We start from the raw sequence: 22,941 nt of genomic DNA on the forward strand, positions 1-22,941 counted from the left end.
ATAGAGCTGGAAAGCGGCAAGGATGAGTGTGAGGGGGTGGAGAAGCAAAGGGCAATAATGTCACACAAGTGTCTTTCTGGTTGGCATCTTCGACATTCTCCTTTCCAGCACGGTAACCTTTCATCCAAGTAGAGAGCTCCCAGGATATTTAAACAGAGGGAATCACTGTCCATTGCTGGTTGTTTTTTCATACTTGTGCCCACATTGCAAATGAGGCTTGGAGCACAAGGACATGCTTGCACTTCCTTGTCTGTTGGTAATGAATGGAGAGTGCTTTTGTCAATGACCTGTCCAGTATGAGCAAAGACAGAGAATCATCCCAGCTTGGGTCAGTTTCAAAAACAGGGCCAAACCTCAACCATTAGACTCCGACTTCAGGCAAGGACGCCAAATGCTTAAAGCTGGTAGGAATGTAGTTTAATGTTTCACCTCTTTTATAGGTGTGCATCAGATAATCACCACACTGTACAATCTAAGCAAACGCCACAACTTTCTCCAAGGAATGCAAGTGCTTGGGTACAGATTAATGAAACGCCTCGTCAGATTACATCAAGAAACCCAAACATTCGAAATGTATGTATGCCCCAATTATAAAGTACAGGAACCTTCCATATCCAAAAAAAAGCAGGCTGGTGTTGCTATAAAGAACAGCCACATAACCAGCAGTTAAACACAGTCAATGTGACACAGTCTGTCTCGTCGGCAGAAGATGCATCCCAGTTTGAAAGAAAAGAAAGATTGAACTACATCGGAAGTTGATTCTGGGCTGACAAAAGCCCATCACAAAGTGGTAAGTACAGTTCTTCCCACTCCCTGACACCCAGCTACCAATCAACATTCTGCCTGATCTGCAATATTGCTAATCACATATCAATAATCAAGTTCTGTTCTTGGGGGGGCGTTCCCACCACTGTCTGACCGACTGGAGGATGGGTTGGAACGTCAGCACCATGCCGGGCACATCCAGTGCCCACGAGGTTAAGGCATCGACCCTTGCCCACAGCCCCATAAGCAATCAAAAAAACACCCAAACTTCCCCAAATGTCATTTCAAGGTCTCAATGCTATTCTGTACATAAGGCTCACTGGGTATTGGATTAAATAAAAGATGTAGTAAACAGTCATTTGTCTTTAAGTCCCAATTTAACTCTCAGCTTTGCCCTGCAAACTTCCTTGGGCCTCGCTGTCCATGAGTCCATTTGGCCCGAATCTTCCCTGCACATCCCCATCCCCTCCTTCATCAGCCCCTGTCACACCCTTGGGTTTGACCTCAACACTCTTTCACTCTCCAGGCACCCACACACCATTCACCAGCCACCTCTCTCCCTGTAACACACAACCTCTCCATGTGCCCCCCTTTCTTCCTGCCCCCCCACCCTCTTCCCTAGTATGCTTCTGTACCTCAACCCTCCCGCACCTTATCCCTCCTGAGGCTCCCTTGCCCAGCTCTCCCCAACACCTCACCCATGTCTGCTCCCCTTCTCTCATATCCATCTCGTCACCCGCCCAACGTAATTTCCCCACCTACGTCTCCACTCTATTTCATCACCCACCTTCAACTCTGCCACCCCTCCATCTTTCTCCTCAGATCCCCACTCTCCCCTTCCCGTTCCTTCCCCACACTCTCTCTCTCTCTCTCTCTCATCACGGGTCCCAGATTATGTCTCACATCAAGCCTTTGAGCTTTACACGGTCCCTTGATCCCCCACCCCACCCCCCTTCTCCCCCAACCACAGTGCGTTTGGGATCCTGGCCTCAACTCTCCCCTCCAATCATCGTGCTTCCCACCATCAACGCTCACCTTTCACTCTTGGCCCTTGAACTCCCCTTTGTCTCCTTGCTCCTCAGCCTCCCCATCCCCAAATCAGTGCTCACACCTCTTGCAGAATAAATGCTGTGCTTGTAGAGTAACCTTTTGCTTTGGAATCCTCTTTCGCCATCTCGCCTCGCCCATGGCTGAAGTCCTCCTGGTCAGCAGGGGAGCTGATGGACAGGTCTGCCTGCCCTGCCCCAGCTCAGCTAGGTCCCGGTTCCAAATCAACTTGGTAAAATATGTTCCCTTTCCCCCACACAGTGCTCTGGGTCTGACGTTTTATAAACATAACAAAAGGGAAAAGCCTTCAGTCGAGTACCCAGCAAGAAGAGGCCTCCGAATGGAGGTAGCTGGACCACTCAGGAGACTTCAGTCCAACATGTCCTGTCTGTCTCACACTGTTCCTTGGGGTCACTGTGGTTTACGTTGGACTTTCGAAGAGTCTCCCTGGTTTTGGTTGCCATCTGAACAGTGGAAGAAAGTGTGAGTATTAACAACTGATTTTCATACTTTCCCTCACGACATTAACTATTCATATATTAACGATACATAGAAAATAGGTGCAGGAGGAGGCCATTCGGCCCTTCGAGCCAGCACCGCAATTTAAAATAATAAGCAGATTGGGAACTCTAGATGAAAGCTACCTTACCTTATGATGCAGGAGACAGCCATTTGGCCCATTGGGTCCATGCAATCCCCCCAATCCCTTTGGCAACTGCAGTCCCGCACCTTGCTTCTCTCTCAATGCCTAGCAACTCCCTTAAGATTGGTGAGACCACACCTGGAGTATTGCGTACAGGTTTGGTCTCCTAATCTGAGGAAAGACATTCTTGCCATAGAGGGAGTACAGAGAAGGTTCACCAGACTGATTCCTGGGATGGCAGGACTTTCATATGAAGAAAGACTGGATAGACTCGGCTTGTACTCGCTAGAATTTAGAAGATTGAGGGGGGATCTTATAGAAACGTACAAAATTCTTAAGGGGTTGGACAGGCTAGATGCAGGAAGATTGTTCCCGATGTTGGGGAAGTCCAGAACAAGGGGTCACAGTTTAAGGATAAGGGGGAAGTTTTTTAGGACCGAGATGAGGAAAACATTTTTCACACAGAGAGTGGTGAATCTGTGGAATTCTCTGCCACAGAAGGTAGTTGAGGCCAGTTCATTGGCTATATTTAAGAGGGAGTTAGATGTGGCCCTTGTGGCTAAAGGGATCAGGGGGCATGGAGAGAAGCCAGGGATGGGATACTGAGTTGGATGATCAGCCATGATCATATTGAATGGCGGTGCAGGCTCGAAGGGCCGAATGGCCTACTTCTGCACCTATTTTCTATGTTGCTATGTTTATGCTCACGTTGCCATGGCAAGATTGGTATTTTTCGGACACGGTGAGAATTGCAGAGTTATGTCCTTTCCATAAAGAGAACCAAACCAATTCAAGCTACACTTTCCCAACAGCCTGCTCTGAAACATCAGTAGAGTAATGGATGGAGGCGTCAAATGTGCTGCCAACATCCGCACAGCTCGATTCAGACTTCAGAACATCCAGGGGACAGGGATAACAGAACTGAATACCCTGGGCGAGGTGAGAGCAGCCAGAACGTGGGGGAGGACAGGGAAACTAGTTGGAGAATGAGGGTAGGGGAGGGACAGAGAGAGAGAGGGAAAGCTACTTGAAGTTAGAGAAATCCAACTGGGTAGCACGGTGGTGCAGCGGTAGAGTTGCTGCCTTGCAGCGCCAGAGACCCGGGTTCTATCCCCGATTACGGGTGCTGCTTGTACGTTCTCCCCGCGACTAGCGTGGGTTTTCTCCGAGATCTTCGGTTTCCTCCCACATTCCAAAGAAGTACAGGTTTGTAGGTTAATTCGCTTGATATAAGTGTAAATTGTCCCTGCTGTGTGTGTGTTAATGTGCGGGGATGGCTGGTCGGTGCGGACTCGGTGGGCCAAAGGGCCTGTTTCCGCGCTGTATCTCTAAACTAAACAAAATCAATATTCATACTGCTGGGACAGCACCTCATATTTTGCTTGGGCAGCTTATAACCCAGCGGTATATGTCACCCATTCCTTCTCTCCAAAAATGCTGGCTGTCCAGCTGAGTTACTCCAGCATTTTGTGCCTATCTTCGATGTAAATTGACAATCTGCAGCTCCTTCCCTTCACAATTCATCCTTGAAGCCCTGCTGACAACTGGCTAGGAATGATCAGTCTGAAGAAGGGTTTCGGCCCGAAACGTTGCCTATTTCCTTCGCTCCATAGATGCTGCCTCACTCACTGAGTTTCTCCAGCACTTTTGTCTACCTTTGATTTTCCAGCATCTGCAGTTCCTTCTAAAATAACTGGCGAGGAATGCCAGATTAATAAAAAAAACAGGAAATGCAGCAAACTGTCGCTGGTTAGTTCTGAGAAGCGATTTGAGAGACGGATGTTTTAGATGAACTGAAGTGGGAAGAAGGATAGCCTTCTACTGTCATAAATAAAAACAACTGTCCTGATTTGCAGAGGGATGGCTGGAATAAAAGGACTGTCCCTGGGGTGAGACCAATGTGACCGTTACAAGCAGATTATTCAGAAACAAGGAACTGCAGGAAGACAAAAATGCTGGAGAAACTCAGCGGGTGAGGCAGCATCTATGGTGCGAGACCCGAAACGTCACCTATTCCTACGCTCCATAGATGCTGCCTCACCCGCTGAGTTTCTCCAGCATTTTTGTCTACCTTCGATTTTGCAGCATCTGCAGTTCCTTCTTCTGTTGTTTTAGAAATGGTTCTGAAGAAGGATCCCAACCCGAAACACCATGTTATCCACGTTCTCCAGAGATGCTGCCCGACCCGCTGAGTTACTCCAGCCTTTTGTGTCCAGCATATCAGAGCAATCCAGCTAGACTCATTCTCCCTCATCTATCACAACCCTGCAAATGTTTTCCCTTTCTCAAACGTAGTTGAATATGACTCCACTACCAAGCCTGCCGGTGCATTCCAAATCTTCCCCACTCACTACGTGAGACTTTCCCCTCGTGTTACATTTCTCACTACACAGGTGGCCATTATGTCCATCTTAAATCTTAGAACAATTCCACTTATTTCCTCAACGGCACTGTATCCCCTAGTATACCAACGGCCATTTACAGCTGCCAATTAAACTAATACCTTCTATTTTATGTTTGGCTCTTAGCAACATAGAAAATAAGTGCAGGAGGAGGCCATTCGGCCCTTCGATCCAGCACCGCCATTCATTGTGATCATGGCTGATCGTCCCCAATCAATAACCCGTGCCTGCCTTCTCCCCATATCCCTTGACTCCACTAGCCCCTAGAGCTCTATCTAACTCTCTCTCTTAAATCCATCCAGTGACTTGGCCTCCACTGCCCTCTGTGGCAGGGAATTCCACAAATTCACAACTCTCTGGGTGAAAATGTTTTTTCTTACCTCAGTCTTAAATGGCCTCTTGTGCCAGCCCATGTCCTCTTTACTTACTCCATCAATATCTTCCTCGGTAACTTTCTTCCACACCCCCTTCTCACTGTTATATCTGTCCCAAGTTGTGGACCTCCGAACTGGACACATTACTCCAGTTGTGGCTCAATTAGTATTTATAAAAGACAAAAATCCAAGGTTTTTAAGAAGGAACTGCAGATGCTGGAAAACCGAAGGTAGACAAAAATGCTGGAGAAACTCAGCGGGTGCGGCAGCATCTATGGAGCGAAGGAAATAGGCAACGTTTCGGGCCGAAACCCTTCTTCAGACTGATGTAGAGTGGGGAGGGCGGGGAGAAGAAAGGAGAAAGGAAGAGGAGGAGCATGAGGGCTGAGGGAGAGCTGAGAAGGGGAGGAGACAGCAAGGGCTACCGGAAATTGGAGAAGTCAATGTTTATGCCGCTAGGGTGCAGACTGCCCAAGCGGAATATGAGGTGCTCCTCCTCCAATTTCCGGTGGTGCTCACTCTGGCCATGGAGGAGGCCTAGGTCAGAAAGGTCGGATTCGGAATGGGAGGGGGAGTTGAAGTGCTGAGCCACAGGGAGATCAGGTAGGTTATTGCGGACCGAGCGGAGGTGTTCGGCGAAACGATCGCCAAGCCTACGCTTGGTCTCACCGATATAGATCAGCTGACATCTAGAGCAGCGGATGCAGTAGATGAGGTTGGAGGAGGTGCAGGTGAACCTCTGTTGCACCTGGAACGACTGCTTGGGTCCTTGAATGGAGTCGAGGGGGAGGTAAAGCGACAAAAATCCAAGGTTTTAATGTTCACATTACACTAATGGATGCAGGAATCTTTGCACGATTATCTGGGTGTTGGAAGGAAGCTACTTTTTTGCTGCATGGAACACCATGGTTTGGCACTGGGACTGAGGCCTTGTTGGGGGGGGAACCCCAGGCCACTATGATGAAGGGGCTTTGACAGTGATCTTAGTGCTCGAAGCTCTCAGATCTACAGCCAAAAGCGATGGTGTCTTGGAGATAAGCCATGTCCGATCACTATAAGCCATGTTTGAAGCCGCCATCATCCACCACCCACCCATGCAGATTACGATCCAGCTATTGGAGCGGAGGACACAGCCGTTGGTGCCTAACGCACCGTGCATAATCATGGTGGAATGGTACCTGTGTAGGTCTGCTGTAAGTGGGCTGGTACACTCGATCGCGAAAGCTGTGCAGAACCAGACTGCAGACCTTTCAAAATATCTGTTGGGAAAGAGGGAAAATAAATTGGGAAAGCTTATCTTCATTTAGTTTAGTTTAGAGATACAGCGCGGAAACAGGCCCTTTGGCCCACCGGGTCCGCGCCGACCAGCGATCCCCGCACATTAACACTATCCTACACCCACTGCGTTAGGTTTCTCCTGTTGCTCCCGTTTCCTTCCAAACTCCAAAGACATGCAGGTTTGTAGGTTGATTGGCTTCGGTTAAATTGTAAATTGTCCCTAGTGTGGGTGTGTAGGATAGTTAAGTTTAGTTTCGAGATACAGCGCGGAAACAGGCCCTTCAGCCCACTCGAGTCCGTGCCGACCATCAATCCCCGCACACTAACACTAATCACCGAATATGGAAAAGCCTGGATAGAGAGGATGTGGAGAAGATGTTTCCAGGATGACCAGAGGTCACAGCCTCAGAATTAAAGGACGTTCCTTTACGAAGGAGAGACGGAGGAATTTTAGTCAGAGGGTGGTGAATCCATGGAATTAATTGCCAAAGAAGGCTGCGGAGGATATTGTTAAGGCAGAGATAGATAGATTCTTGAGAGATTGGTCAGCCATGATTGAATGACAGAGTAGACTTGATGGGCCGAATGGCCTAATTCTTCTCCTGTCACATGAACCTATCCTGCACACACTGGGGACAATTTGCAATCATACCAAGCCAAGTGTTCTAGAAACCTGTACGTCTTTGGAGTGTGGGAGGAAAGCGGAGATCCCGGAGTGTGCGGGGATCGCTGGTCGGCACGGACTCGGTGGGCCTGTTTCCGCGCTGCATCTCTAAACTAAACTAAATAAGAACTCCTCCCACTTCCTCTGCGAACTTACTCTGTGCGAAGTTGTGCTGGAACGTAACTGAGGTAGATCCAGTGGGCGCGGCGGTGGTGGAGACGGCAGACTCTGGTGCAAAGCTCAGCAGGTTGAGCGGCAGCTGAAAGGGGAGAGACACAGGAACCAGGCTGCCCAGCATGCTGAACGCCGCCGCCGTGTTCAAGGAAGCAGATGTCGCATTGAGATTTGTTACATTCAGGGACGATGGCATGAGCGTCAGAGGTGACGTTGTTGCCATCAAGGTCGATCCAGTAGTCACCTGGAGAGGGAGGTACAAAAAAATCAATGCCAGGCAAGACGTTAAACTGAAAACGCGGAGATCAAACTGCGGACAAACTGCAACCAACCCGTGTCCTAAATCTTTAAAAAAAAAAATTGTTTAAAATTGAAACATATAAGATTATTAAGGGTTTGGACACGCTAGAGGCAGGAAACATGTTCCCGATGTTGGGGGAGTCCAGAACCAGGGGCCACCGTTTAAGAATAAGGAGTAAGCCATTTAGAACGGAGACGAGGAAACACTTTTTCTCACAGAGAGTGGTGAGTCTGTGGAATTCTCTGCCTCAGTGGAGACAGGTGGAGGCAGGTTCTCTGGATGCTTTCAAGAGGGCTCTTAAAAATAGCGGAGTCAGGGGATATGGGGAGAAGGCAGGAACGGGGTACTGATTGGGGATGATCAGCCATGATCCCATTGAATGGCGGTGCAGGCTCGAAGGGCCGAATGGCCTACTCCTGCACCTATTGTCCATTGTTTAAATTTCCTCACCCGAAAATCATTTTCACAAGTTATTTCTGGGTGAAAGTTGACGAAAGGTTTTACACAGCAGTCTTACGGACCTGTAGCTCGTGTCCATAGACCACCAGACACCGGCTCCTGTTCAACGGTGTCAGTATGTAGGCACCAGGCAGGCACATGCTGACCACACACACTGCAGAACCCAGCTCAACTCCCAGTCACTGGAGGGGTGAGCCGGTGGTTGTGTGAAGGCAGAACAGGGCTTCAAGATTACTCAGGTGGCAGTGGGTGAAAGGGAAGGTGAGGGGAAGGAAGGGGAACAAGGACTGGAAGAGGTGGGCAGAGAGTGCACAGTGGGATGGGGTGCTAGAGAGAGCATGGTGGGGGGCGGGGGCAGAGGGAGCAAGGTGACGGGGGTGCGGAGAGAGCAGGGCGAGGGGATGGGGATAGAGTAGGATGAGAGAGGCGGTGGGGTGACCGGTGGGGAGAGAGCAGGGGGAGGGGAGGGGAGAGGGCAGGGGGAGAGGGGTGGGGAGAGCAGGAGGGGAGGGGGCAGAGAGAGCAGGGGGAGGGGAGTGGAGAGAGCAGGGGGAGAGGGGGCAGAGAGAGCAGGGGGAGAGGGGTGGGGACACCAGTTAAATGTAACCCACTGTTCTGCCTTCCAGTCTGCATGAAAGGCACCCACTCTCTTAACCAAAAGCCACCCCAGAGACAGCGAGGAGCTGGAATCACGATTTCAGAGTTTGGTTGTTTACCTGGATGCCAGCTGATGATCCTGAGGCAGAGGGAGGTCTGTGAATGGAGGGCAGCATTTTGATAGCAACCTGAGAACCACTTCCCGCGCCCCCGCTCACATTAGTCCGAGTGCCTGCCGCGGTTGGGCTGCTCCTGTTGGCCGTGGCGGCGGCGGCGGGGTTGCTGGGAGTGCCGGCCCGGCTGACGGGAACGCTGGAGCCGGCAGCACAGCTCCTCCCCGGCGCGGCGGTGATGCCGATGACAACGCCCTTGCCGTTGCCCATGCCGCCGCGGCAGGGCACGCCGGCCACGCCGCTGCTTTTGCCGCCGGCTGCGGGCGGCCCGACCAGTTTCTGAGGCACTGAGGTTTTTTTCACCGGGGCGGCCGGGGCTGAAGGGGAAGACGAGGGCCTGGTGCCGGACAGCTTGGCGCCACTTTGCCTGCTGCTGCCGACAGTGGAGGAGGAGCCCCCGCACAGGGTAGCGACCCCCACCGGGCTGGAAGCAGCGGCAGATTTGACCATGGTGAACGGAGGTTTGAAGCCTTGCACTGAGGTGGTGGTGCTGCCGGCCGCCGTGGCTTTGGGCATGTAACTGCCAGAGGTAGGTGGGCTGGCGGTAGGCCGGGACGACAGGTGGGGGCTGCTGCTGCTGCTGCTGCTGCTGCCGGCGGCGGCTGAGGGGGCGAACGACGACTGGTAGGCGGCCGCGGCCTTGTCCGCCATGTGCGGCAGGTGGCCGGGGAGCAGGTGCTGCGGGCAGCTGCTCAGCTTCACCACCGGGTTCTGGTGGACCTTGCCGATGGCCACATGCGGCGAGGAGGAGGAGGAGAGGCTGTTGTGGTGGTGCTGCTGCAACTTGCTGAGCGGCACCTGGGCCTGGCTCAGCCTCTGGCCTCCTCCCGGCTGCTGCTGCTGCTGCTGCTGCTTGGCCGTGCACGACGCCGGCGAGGCTTTGACCGTCTGTGGTGAAGGGGCCGTGTAGCCGGCAATCAGGCTGGTCATTCCCGACCGGCCCGAGTCCTGCGCTTTCTTCGAGCTCGAACCCCCGTGGCCAAACAGGTGGCCGAAGCTCAGGGGGACGGGAGATAGCGTGGAGGCCTTTGGGGAAGGCGTGCCTGCCACCCTTGGTGAGGGCCCAGTGCTGATCCTGGGACTCGGCGTGGTGTTCAGCCTGGGCGAGGGCGTCGCCACTCGGGGAGAGGGCGCGGTGGTCAGCCTCGGCGACGAGGCCGGGGTCACCCTTGCAGACGGAGAGGACACCACCCTCGGGGAAGGGGCGGCCACTCTCGGAGATGGCGTGCTGACTTTCGGAGACGGCGTGGCCTCTTTCGCAGACGGCGCGACCACCACCTTCGGGCTGGGCACGGCTTCTTTCGGGCAAAGGGCCATAGGTGTGATCTTGACCACGGCCTTCTTATCCTCCTTCATCATCATCAGCTGCTGAGGTCGAGGTGTGGCCGGGACAGAATTATTTACGATTCTGGTGATCTTGGTGAAGACAGACAAAGCATCCGACACGGATTCCAAGGAGGGGGGTTTAATGGTCAGATCCTCATCCAGAGAATCGTCCAAGCAGATGGTGTCTTGGTTTGGCGTACAACTGGAACTGGAGATGCTGATCGGTATGACACTGATCATCGGCAGCACCTTCAGCCCACCATCCACAGGAGCAGAAAGCTTTTGTTCTTTCTTTGGGCTTGAATCCTATTTGAATGAAAAGTGCAACGAGTTAGCACAGACTAGACACAAAATAGCTGGAGGAACTCAGCGGGACAGGCAGCATCTCTGTACTCACAGTCACCTGATTCTGCGGCTTTGCACTGACATTTTAATAACTCTGGCACTGGCCACTCAAATCAGCTGCCCTGGACATTTTAATGACTGTTTTTACTGTATTTTAAAGTTGCTGTTTTACCTGCTTTTAACTATTTATATATACTGTTTCATCAGGGACTGGATTGTTTTTACTGTTATTATGTGTGAAATGTTTGTCTTCTCATTTTGCACTGTACAACTGTTGCTTTGCAAGATGACAATAAAGGATGATTGATTGATGTAAGCGGTAGGAGGACATGGGAGCGGTGGTGAGTGTGGAAGAGGGAGCTGGGGCTGGTGTAGTGGTGCAGGGCTGGTGTAGTGGTGCAGGGCTGGTGTAGTGGTGCAGGGCTGGTGTAGTGGTGTAGTGGTGCAGGGCTGGTGTAGTGGTGCAGGGCTGGTGTAGTGGTGCAGGGCTGGTGTAGTGGTGTAGTGGTGCAGGGCTGGTGTAGTGGTGCAGGGCTGGTGTAGTGGTGCAGGGCTGGTGTAGTGGTGCAGGGCTGGTGTAGTGGTGCAGGGCTGGTGTAGTGGTGCAGGGCTGGTGTAGTGGTGTAGTGGTGCAGGGCTGGTGTAGTGGTGCAGGGCTGGTGTAGTGGTGCAGGGCTGGTGTAGTGGTGCAGGGCTGGTGTAGTGGTGCAGGGCTGGTGTGGTGGCGCAGGGCTGGTGTAGTGGTGCAGGGCTGGTGCAGTGGTGCAGGGCTGGTGCGGTGGTGCAGGGCTGGTGCGGTGGTGCAGGGCTGGTGTAGTGGTGCAGGGCTGGTGTAGTGGTCCAGGCCTGGTGTAGTGGTTCAGGTTGATTGGTTGATTGATTGATTGATTGATTGATTGATTGATTGATTGATTGATTGATTGATTGAGAAGGAATGGGTGTGTGTTGGAAAGATCTGCAGATGCTGGTTTAATTCGAAGATAGACACAAAATGCTGGAGTAACTCACCAGGGTCGAGACCCTTCTTCAGACCCATTCCTTCTCTCCAGGGATGCTGCCTGTCCCGCTGAGTTACTCCAGCAATTTGTGTCTATCTTCGATTTAAACCAGCATCTGCAGATCTTTCCCACACACACTGTTGTCAGAGTACCTTGACTCCCGCCCAAAAGTCAAAATACCTCTTGCAGAACAGATAATAGCCTTCGGTAGACACAAAATGCTGTCGTAACTCAGCAGGACAGGCAGCATCTCTGGATAGAAGGAATCGGTGACGTTTCGGGCTGAAGAAGGGTCTCGACCCGAAACGTCACCTATTCCTTCACTCCATAGATGCTGCCTCACCCACTGAGTTTCTCCAGCATTTTTGTCTACACTCGATTTTTCCAGCATCCGCAGTTCCTTCTTAAACAACTGGAAAGAGGTGATTATTCCTGCCTCGATTTTACAGACATCCATTTTCTATTCTCAAGCTTAGAGAGCCGAAATTACTTAATTAAAGGTGTCATTCCAGGTTGGGGATGTATTCTAATTAACCATGTCCCAGGTAAAGTTGAAGAAAGTAAAGTGGAATTCTCTGCCTCAGAGGGCGGTGGAAGCAGGTTCTCTGGATGCTTTCTAGAGAGAGCTAGATAGGGCTCTTAAAGATAGCGGAGTCAGGGGATATGGGGAGAAGGCAGGAACGGGGTACTGATTGGGGATGATCAGCCATGATCACATTGAATGGCGGTGCTGGCTCGAAGGGCCAAATGGCCTACTCCTGCACCTATTGTCTATTGTCTATAAAGCAGAGCAAAAGGAAATAGAAGGATTCACCTTTACTTTTGGTTTCGGTGCCAGTATAACCTTCTTCTTGGCTCTAGAAAAGGAAAGACAGTGAAGAAAGGTCCTTGAATGCAACAAGCCAATCAACATTTTATAAATACCATTGAAAATCTAAAAGGGAATATGTAATTGCCATCTGAAAGAGAAAGACAATCGTCATTTTCTTTGGTTATGCCTGCACCAAACATAATAAAACACAGGCATAATTTCTCAGTATTCTACAAGGATTAATGTTCAATAGTCAATGGTGCTGTATGTGTCACGTATGCAACTGCAAAATTAAATTAATTTTGCATAGATTATATATGAGGGCGCCGCCACTGTTCAAAGTCCGTCGGCCCGCCCGCTCGATATCCTGGAGCAAAATAACATCCCTCCTGCAGCCGACCTTGAAGGTGCTGGAGACATTACATAGAAAATAGGTGCAGGAGTAGGCCATTCGGCCCTTCGAGCCTGCACCGCCATTCAATATGATCATGGCTGATCATCCAACTCAGTATCCTGTACCTGCCTTCTCTCCATACCCCCTGATCCCTTTAGCCACAAGGGCCACATCTAACTCCCTCTTAAATATAGCAAATGAACTGGCCTCAACTACCGTCTGTGGCAGAGAATTCCACAGATTCACCACTCTGTGTGAAAAATGTTTTTCTCATCTCGGTCCTAAAAGATTTCCCCCTTATCCTTAAACTGTGGCCCCTTGTTCTGGACTTCCCCAACATCGGGAACAATCTTCCTGCTTCTAGCCTGTCCAACCCCTTAAGAATTTTGTACGTTTCGATAAGATCCCCCCTCAATCTTCTAAATTCAAGCGTGTACAAGCCAATTTACTATTACCCCAGTTCACCCTTCATAGGTACAGAGACATGCAAAGCCAGGCTCAACTCTGGGGCTCAGCACAGCTGCAGATGCCTGCAATACATATTCTAGGATCTGTCTTTGTGGAAGGAGGGAAAACAGTTCATAAAAACCACTGAGTTTTACTCACGGTGTGGCGGTTAGATGGTTATGGGCTTTCTTGCTCTCTTTAAGCAGTATCCTGCAATAGAACAGAAATTAAACGTAAAGGTCCTTGATCTGACCAGGTCCAAAAAACATTTTGAGGGCATCAAGGGGTACGTACCCACATGAACTTGGATTTGGTATTTCAACAAAATACTGCAGCAGAATAAAACCTCCTCCCGCCCCCGACTCAAGATCGTTTAATTCTGACCTCAGAACAGCATCCATTTTGTAACATTAAAAAATAAAATGCTGGGAACTCTCCCTACATCAGGAAGCATGTGGGGGTTGATGTTTATCTATTGCTTTACTATTGTTTACTTATGTTTGGGTACTTCAGATATGAAGTTTGTATGTGCATAATAGTTGTATGTATATATACTGTATGTCTGTAGGTATTATGGGAAATTGCCTAGGGTAGTATTATTATTATTAATTAATTGATTTTTAAACATGGTAGAAGTGTTGGGGAAAAGGGGTGAGATTTAATAAGTTATTCTTCTTCTCACTCCTTTTCGAGCTTGTACAGACACATTGGAACTTTGCTTTTGTTCTTTTCATTGCTTTGTAAATATTGATTGTAATGTCCAATTGTTTGATAATTTCGATTTTGTTACTATTGTCATTACTTGTTCGGAATAAGTAAATAAATAAACAAATAAATAATAAATAAATAAATAAATAAGCCCATGTGGCGTGAGAAACAAAGTCAATGTTTCAAGTTAATGATCTTGAATGGGCGACGTTGAATAATCTTGAATGGGTCAAGTTGAATAATCTTGAAAGAAGGAATGGGCGACGTTTCGGGTCGAGACCCTCCTTCAGATTTCTCTTCCTCCAAATGATGACATTGAAAGGGAGAAATAGTGCCGACAGGCAGAAGGGTCAATAAATCAGGAGAGGGGAGATTATTTATGACAGCTAGCAATTTAGAATGGGGAACACAGTGTAATAGTGGTTGTCAAAACAGATTTGCACTTAAAAAATAAGAGTGCGGCCCTCCTTACCCTAACCTCGTGCGTCGATTCTATAGCACCGACAGTTTACAAAAATGTTCATCCATTTTCTCAAGCAAGTAAACCACTGCCTGAAATAACTTTGCCTCCCAATAGCCTCATTACTCTTACATTAAAGGAAACAGACTAATGAAAATAATCCCTAACAAATGCTCAGTGCTAAATGTTTACGAAGGAACTGCAGATGCTGGAGAAATCGAAGGTAGACAAAAATGCTGGAGAAACTCAGCGGGTGAAGCAGCATCTATGGAGCGAAGGAGGATGCTGCCTCACCCGCTGAGTTTCTCCAGCATTTTTGTCTACCTGCTCAGTGCCAAAAGTAATTCTCAGACTCTTAACACCACTGAGTACAACACGGCAATATTGAATGTGTGGGGACCAAAGAATGCGTTCAGGGTTTTGCGCTATGCTTTTACATCGCATGTGTTTTATTGCAAAGAAAGTTTAATTTTGAAACAAAGAAAAATATTTCAGAGAACCATCACTGTTTTAATCATTTGGCCTTGCTTCACGATGAAATGACAGTCAGAACCTTTTCCTTCCCAGGGTGGAATTGTTCAACACTAGAGGGCATAGTTTTAAGGTGAGAGGGGAAAGTTTAATGGGAGACGTGCAGGCAAGTTTCTTTTTCACAAGGAGGACGGTGGGGGCCTGGAACTTATCGCTGGGTGTGGTGGTGAAGGCAGGTACGATCGTGGTGTTTAGCAGGCTTTTAGATCGGCACATGGAAGTGCACGGGATAGAGAAATATAAATAATGTATAAGCAGATGAGCAGTTTAACTTGGCGTCATATTCAGCACAGACATTGTGGGCCGAAGGGCCTGTTCCTGTGCTGTACTGTTCCATGTAAGAGGAGCGAAAAATGACAAAAAAAACCCCCAACATATCTTACCGTGACTGCATCCAACCTTTTGGCCAGATGGGCTTCACCTCGGTTTCCATGAAAGTCTTCAGATAATCCTCTGCCGACTGCGATTTATTTTGCTCCAGTTCGTAACATCCCAGTTTTATCTTCACCAGATTACACAGCAATTCCCTGATGAGAACAGTGATGAGGAGATTGTTAATGGAATGTTCTTCCTTTAGTGCCGGGTCACTTGTGGCCCCATAGCAGAAGCGTCAGGGGATATGGGGAGAAGGCAGGAACGGGGTACTGATTGGGGATGATCAGCCATGATCACATTGAATGGCGGTGCTGGCTCGAAGGGCCAAATGGCCTACTCCTGCTCCTATTGTCTATTGTCCATTGTCCACGTCGCGGGGGGGCTGGAAACTGGAAGTATCCCCAGCTAATTCTGCTACCACCATCATCTAAGGCTCGCCCCGCCTTACCTCTCTGAGCTGCTCCACCTATATGCTCCTGCCCGGTGCCTCAGGTCAGCTGATCAGCTGCTCCTTGAGGTACCAAGGTCTAAGCGGAAGCTCAGAGGGGATAGAGCCTTTTCTGTTGCTGCTCCGGCACTCTGGAACACCTTGCCGTTGCACATCAGACAGGCCCCCTCACTGTCCATCTTCAAATCCTCCCTAAAAACTCATTTTTATTCTCTGGCTTTCGACACTGGCTGAGACATTGCTCCTGTTCTTAGTGCTTTTAATGTCTTTTAATTTTTACTGTTTTTTAGTCCTTCGTTTTACGGTTTTTAATGGTTTGTAATAACATTTTGTCCATGAGTTCTCATGTACAGCACTTTGTGGCAACTGCGGTTGTTTAAAGTGCTTTATAAATAAAGTTATTATTATTATATTATTATCTATGGCAACAGGCGATAGATCCCACTGATTGTCGACGGAAGCTTGCGTCCTTTTCAGGACGGAAGATGACAGCGATGTCAACGTTTGAAACATGGAAGATAGACACGAAAGAAGAGGAAGAAGGTGGTCACTTATTTTGGAGATAGTGTTGGGGAAATCTAGGTGAGGAACTACAGCCAAGCCTGACTGACAGCCAAGGAGGCACACCAGCACCTCTATTACCTGAGGGGACTGAGGAAATTCAGCACCTCTCCCGTGACTTTTACAAACTCCTACAGATTAACACAGAAAGCATTGTGTTGGGTTGCGTCACAGCATGGTTTGGGAACAGCTCTACCCGACCACGAGAGTTGTGGATGCAGCCGAGTCCATCACACAGACCACACTTCCCACCATTGACTCTTATCGACACTTCACGCTGCCTCAGAAAAACAGCCAACGTATTTAAAGACTTGTCCCACCTTGCTCGTTCCTTCTTCTCCCTGCTCACGTCTGGCAGAAGGTACAGAAGTATGAAAGCCTGCACCACCAGACTCAGGAACAGCTTCTTCCCCTCCCTTATCTAGTCAAGTCAAGTCAAGTCATTTTTATTTCTAGCATATTTCTATAGCACATTTAAAAAACAACTCTCGTTGACCAAAGTGCTTTACATTGGTGGAGGTACTAACGTTATACAACAGTGGTTCATAGATTAAGTACGTACATAAATACATACATATAGCCCTCCCTCAGAGGACGTCAAGAAAGGCTTGAGAGTAAAGATGCGTTTTAAGTCTCGACTTTTAAGTCGATGGAGGGGGCAGTTCTGATGGGAAGAGGGATGCTGTTCCACAGTCTAGGAGCTGCAAAGGCGCGGTCGCCCCTGAGATTATGCCTAGATGTTCAGTAACCCCAAGTCGGACGATCTGAGGGACCTGGAGGTGGTGTGGTGGGTAAGCAGACTTTTGATGTAGCCGAGTCCATCACACAGACCACACTTCCCACCATTGACTCTTATCGACACTTCACGCTGCCTCAGAAAAACAGCAAGCCCGTTAAGGGCTTTGTAAACATAAAGAAGGATCTTGAAATTTATTCGGAACCGCACAGGGAGCCAGTGGAGAGAGGCCAGGATCGGGGTGATGTGGTCCCTTTTTCGGGTGCCCGTCATGAGTCTCGCTGCGGCGTTTTGGACCAGTTGCAGGCGGGACTGGGAAAATTGGCTGATTCCAGTGTAACGGGAGTTGCAGTTATCTGAATGGACCTTCTATAAGCTAGGGTTGTGTCCAGTTCATTTCCACCCTATTGAGGGCATTTGACGTTGTCCAAGAAACTGTTGCGCTACAATGCTGGGAACTATATTGTATCTTTCCCATTGCTCTATCCATTGTATTTGAGTTTGCATAGATGGTATCTATGTATGGTATATCATATCACCATAAACTGGAATTACATCAGTTAAACCTTGAAGATCGGTGTCTTAACACATTCAACGCTGTCCTATATCATGAACCGCCACATCATGTCGATTATGATTATTTGTCCTCTTAAATATTAACAAATGATTAGATAGAATCTATGTTGTCTCGGTGGATGTAGTTTGTACAGTCGTATTTCCATTTCATCCAGTGTACACTCAAGCTGCTAAGTAAGTCAAGCGGCTCAAAGGGCCGAATGGCCTCTTCCTACACCTATTTTCTATGTTTCTAAAGATATATGAGGAGTTCCAAAAGAAAGAAGTGACCCAATAACAGGAAGCACTTTTATGTTCCAGATATATTTGTCAATGGCTGCAGCTGTGTTGTTCTGGACAAGAAAAATATACGTTGCCCGAATTATGCAACGTGCCAGTTTCGGTTTCGGCGGTTTCGTTGAACACATTGCATCAGATGCCGTAAAAATAGAAACCGATGCAAATACACTCGGCTTCTGTGAAGGTTTATGAGGAACTATACAGGTAGGGGGCAAGCCCAGGGACGTGCAAACTGGTCACAGACACGTTGAGGTACAAAGCAGTTGGGGTGAACTTTTCCATGATGGCAATGGTGGACGGGGGACGACGTTGGATGTTTGAGCTGGATCTGGGGTAACGACGGGGCTGAGATTGAGGAAGGAGATGAGCTTGCAAACAGTGGGGAGAGACAAAGCAGAAGAGAAAATGGAGAACAATATGAAGTGGAAGACAAACAGAACTCATGAAAAGGGTTAAAAATAAAAAAAGTTTAATGGGCTGGTGTTTCTAAAAGAGGTGTCGCGGCAAATTAAACAGCACGATAAAAAGAAATAATCATGTGTGGGAAATGGTGGGTTCACACACAAAACATAATCCAGAGCTATAGGAACATCAGGGTAATCAACTCCGTGAGCTTGCTTCAGCATTCAATCAGATCATACCTGATCTGTACATAACTGAACCATCCTATCACCAACTAGCGAGCAATCTGGTCCTCCCAACACCTTCGAACTATCTTTAATCATACTTCACTGGGCTTTATCTTGCACTAAACATCAAAACCATTATCCTGTATCTGTACACTGTGGACAACTTGATTGTAATCATGTGTAGTCTTTTCCCTGGCTGGATAGAAGGCAACTAAAAGCTTTTCACTGTACCTCGGTACACGTGACAATAATAATCTACACCAAACATAATGTATTTGTAGAAGGGTCTCGATCCAAAACGTCGCCCATTCCTTCTCTCCAGAGATGCTGCCTGTCCCGCTGAGTTACTCCAGCTCTTTGTGTCTATCTATAATGTATCTGTTGGTATTCATGATTCCCTTAGCCAACAAAATTCTTCTAATCTGTCTTCAAAATTTCACTTCCCCAATATCCTTTTGAGATGATCAGATGTCCTATGAGAATTATTTCCTAATTGGGTGAGATCTTTCAACATGCCAGTCCTTGGTCTTTAGAAAGTTTCTCTGCATCTAACCTATCAAATCCTCTTGACGTATCAGATCATCCTCTCGAAGGGTCCCGACCCGAAAACATCCCCTATCCATGTTCTACAGAGATGCTGCCTGACCCGCTGAGTTAGTCCTTTTGTGAAAACCACAACTTGCAGTTCCTTGTTTCTATCCTTTGATCATCCCTGTCATAATTTATGGAATTTTCTATCATAGCCATTTTTAAACAAGGTTCTTTCAGAAATGATTAATTTAAAAACATGGCAACAAAAGATGAAATGTTAAAATAAAAAGCAGCCATAATAGAACATGCTACGAAAGTAACAAAAATTGTTTAATCATAATGGGATAGGAAGTGAGCAAATCTAGATAATCTACAGGGGGGGGGAATAAATTTTAGAATGTAATTTGTCAATTAAATTAAGATTTTTCTTAGAAAATCTGAAATTAAATAAAATGATATTAGCATTAACAATTGCACATTGAGGTCAGAGTTGATAAAAACCTAACTGCTTCATCCTTTAGTGTCCTTTGCTATTTTGCTTGGTCACGCCTATGAGGAATTCCAGTCACACTCACGGTAAATCAGAACTACCTTTGAAAGCCACACAGTTGAACCAAAACACTACAAATGGCAGTAGGCTCACCCCCATCTATTTGCAGCAACTAAGTATGGAGATTACATGCCCGATACTAATATAAGAGCAGTTTTGACTTTAACAGCTTGTGAGCGAGTGGAAATGTAAAAAAAATACACTTCACCCTGCCAATTAAAGCAGAATTGACATTCCTGACTACGTGGATATGTTTGGTGAGTGCTCAGGTTAATCCTTTACTGGGTGAGTGCCAGACAGCTGAATTTTAAGTACGGAAAAATACGGGGGGAAAACTGCAGATGCTGGCGACCTGAAATAAAAGCAGCGGACAGTCTCAGTAGATCAGGCAACATCTGTGGAATGGGAAACAATGAACGCAGAAAGTCTGGAACCCTTCATCAGAATTGGGAAAGAGGAACAATTTAGTTCAGGTAGCAGAGAAGGTGGGGAGTGGAATTGATGGAACAAAGGGAAGTCTGCTGAAGATGAGATTGGATAGAGTCATAGAGTGATACAGTGTGGAAACAGACTCTTCTGCCCAACTTGCCCACACCGGCCAACATGTCCCAGCTACACTAGTCCCACCTGCCTGCTTTTGGTTCATATCCCTCCAAATCTGTCCTATCCATGTACCTGTCTAACTGTTTCTTAAATCTTGGTATAGTCGCAGCCTCAACTACCTCCTCGGGCAGCCAGCTTGATCCATACACCCATCACCCTTCGTGTGAAAAAATTACCCCTCAGGTTCCTATTAACTTTTTTCCCCTTCACCTTAAACTGTGTGTTCGTAAATTTACTATTCAACGCAGAGACCACGTGGGATCTCCGGAGATGCGGAGGCCGGGTTGGCATCAGTGGGTTTAAAGAATTGCTTATGTACGTGCGAGTTAAGTAAGTTATCTATTACGTAAGTCAGGGTGTGCCTGTGCGTCCTTGAGTTACGAGGTGTTGTTTCAAGTTTGGAAGGTGTGGAGGGCAGATCTTCCAAGGAAATGAGGTGGGAGACGATGGTCTGATGTGTAATGGTTGGATCATGGTCCAGAGGGAGCTACAAGGTTCCATGTTGCTTGCCACATCCATTCCCCATTCCACACCAATCTGATAACACTGCGTTTCTTCAATACTCCAGGGACTCGCACTTGAGTCCACAAACTTCTGACACAGAAATGAAGAGTCCCGTTAACTGGTGGATATATTCATTCAGACCTCTTTGGAGATGGAGGGCTAGTGGTGTCAAGGAATATGGGGAGAAGGCAGGCACGGGTTATTGATTGGGGACGATCAGCCATGATCACAATGAATGGCGGTGTTGGCTCGAAGGGCCGAATGGCCTCCTCCTGCACCTAATTTTCTATGTTTCTATGTACATTCTGATCCTAACTGTACAACTGTTCTCCCCCTTCTGTTTATGGGGTAAACGAACTCTCCTCTTTGCACATCCCCAATCCTGGACCCTCCACTTGCCACTTTAATTTCATGTTTCATGTATCGTTTGCGTTTTATGACTGTTGGCAGACCAATTTCTCTCCTGGGATAAATAAAGTTCTATCGTATCATATCCCCAAAAATTGCAAAGAAACCTCCCAGTTCATAGAATTCATACCTGACATAATCATTCCAAAGAAACTTTTTCCTCGGTCCCATCACCCTTTTCCCTGGCTTATCATCGTCCTCCTCTTCAGATCCATTTTTATCCCGATCCTCTTCAGATGCCATCCTGAAGAGAGAACAAGGACATCATTGAGGGGGCTGGGAAGTGACTTCCGTTCCCCTCATCGCAGGTGCATTCAAGGAGAGAAGCTGTAGAAGCCATTTATGCTTAAGTCAGAATATTATAGATATTTCTAGTTCTTATCTGTATGTACGCTGGTAGGTGGGATTTGATATGTAGAGGGGTGTGTCTACATCTGGAGAGGCTAGCGCAGACTCAGAGATTTAGAGTTAAGTTTGCCTCGAGGGATGGTGAGGACAGCAGTTTTTACCACGATCACATTCTGGGCGCCGCCTCGTGGCAGCGGCCTCTGCAGTCCGTCTGTCTTTTTAAAAAAATTTTTGTCCCGTTGAATGTATAGTTTGTTGTGGTTTTTATATTGTTTTTAACTGTGTATCGGGAGAAGAATGGAGCACAGGGGAGAGACAAGACTTTGCCTTCCATCACAGTGAGGAGGAGATTCACTGTGATGGATGTTTGTGTAAATTGTGTTGGTTGTGTGTCTTGGTTCTTTTCTTGTTGTATGACTGCAGAAACCAAATTTCATTTGAGGTTCAAATGACAATAAATAATTGTATAATAATTCATGTTCACGAGACGTCACACGGAAGAAACAGTTAGTTAGAACGAAAAGTTATGAATTATTTTTTTGTTTTGTATTACATCAATAAAAGACAATTTAAGCAAGAAACAACGAGTGGAAGATTGTTTTTTGCTATCTGTTCGTGCGTAAACTATATCTCCACCACATCCCCGAGTAGTAAAATAACGGTAATTAAAAGTTTAGAGATTGCCGTTACAGAAGCTGATCTGCATTATTCGTACAGGTACAGGCACCCACTCCAGCTAATGACTAAAGGTCAATGACAAGGTCAATGCATGGACGTCAAAAAAAATAAATCTGCAAATGACGGAAATCAGAAATAAAGGCTAAAAATGCTGGAAGCGCTCAGTAGGTCACACATCATCCGTCAGTTAATGCTTCAGGACTCAAATAGTTCTCTTACCACAGACCAGGTCCCCCCCCCCCCCCCCTCCTCCTACTTTAGAGAGTATTACCTATAAGAAGAGGTTTAATAGGAACCTGAGGGGTAATTTTGTTCACACAGAGGGTGGTGGATATACGGAATAAGCTGCCAGATAAGGTAGTTGAGGTAGGTACTAATAACAACATTCAAAAGATATTTGGACAGGTACCTGGATAGGAAAGGTTTAGAGAAATATGGGCCAAAAGCAGGCAGTTAGGACGAGTGTAGTTTGGGCATGTTGGTCGATGTGGACAATTTGGGCCGAAGGGCCTGTTTACACATCGTACGACTCTGTAGAACGGAGGTGACAATTACTGTGAACCAGGTAACCGTGATCTTTATGTCAGACATGAGGTTTTTAATCATTGAACGTATTTCTCTGTGGATGGTCAAAGACTGTGCTACCCAGGAAGGGTTGGTGCATTCTTTGTTGTAAAAGACCTGTTCATACCCCGACATCCATGAACTCACTGACTGTTCTCTGTCCAACAGCAAATGGTTTTGAAATCCTCATCTCAGTTTTCATACCAATGACTTAAATCATTGTAACTTCCCCCAGTCCTTTAACACTCAAGACT

At 47.6% G+C, this 22,941-nt stretch overlaps 1 protein-coding gene across 3 annotated transcripts in view; it reads right to left on the reverse strand.

The window, feature by feature from the left end:
- Positions 1-395: 395 nt before the first annotated feature.
- The window catches only part of ubn2 (ubinuclein 2), a 43,595-nt gene continuing 21,049 nt past the window's right edge, over positions 396-22,941 (reverse strand). The window contains exons 10-18 of one of the 3 annotated variants that reach the window (XM_033013495.1): positions 21,228-21,341; positions 15,281-15,424; positions 13,358-13,408; positions 12,361-12,403; positions 9,477-10,509; positions 8,824-9,443; positions 7,330-7,591; positions 6,410-6,490; positions 396-2,276 (exon numbers count right to left, since the gene is read on the reverse strand). In XM_033013495.1, coding sequence (XP_032869386.1) covers positions 2,224-2,276; positions 6,410-6,490; positions 7,330-7,591; positions 8,824-9,443; positions 9,477-10,509; positions 12,361-12,403; positions 13,358-13,408; positions 15,281-15,424; positions 21,228-21,341 — 2,401 coding nt within the window. In that variant the 3' untranslated portion in view covers positions 396-2,223. Of the gene's footprint in view, positions 2,277-6,409; positions 6,491-7,329; positions 7,592-8,823; positions 10,510-12,360; positions 12,404-13,357; positions 13,409-15,280; positions 15,425-21,227; positions 21,342-22,941 lie in introns of all 3 variants that reach the window. The other 2 variants (XM_033013494.1, XM_033013496.1) reach the window with 2 other exon arrangements.

The sequence above is a fragment of the Amblyraja radiata genome, chromosome 38 (genome assembly GCF_010909765.2).
Source record: "Amblyraja radiata isolate CabotCenter1 chromosome 38, sAmbRad1.1.pri, whole genome shotgun sequence".
In the NCBI taxonomy this organism is placed as follows: Eukaryota; Metazoa; Chordata; class Chondrichthyes; order Rajiformes; family Rajidae; genus Amblyraja; species Amblyraja radiata.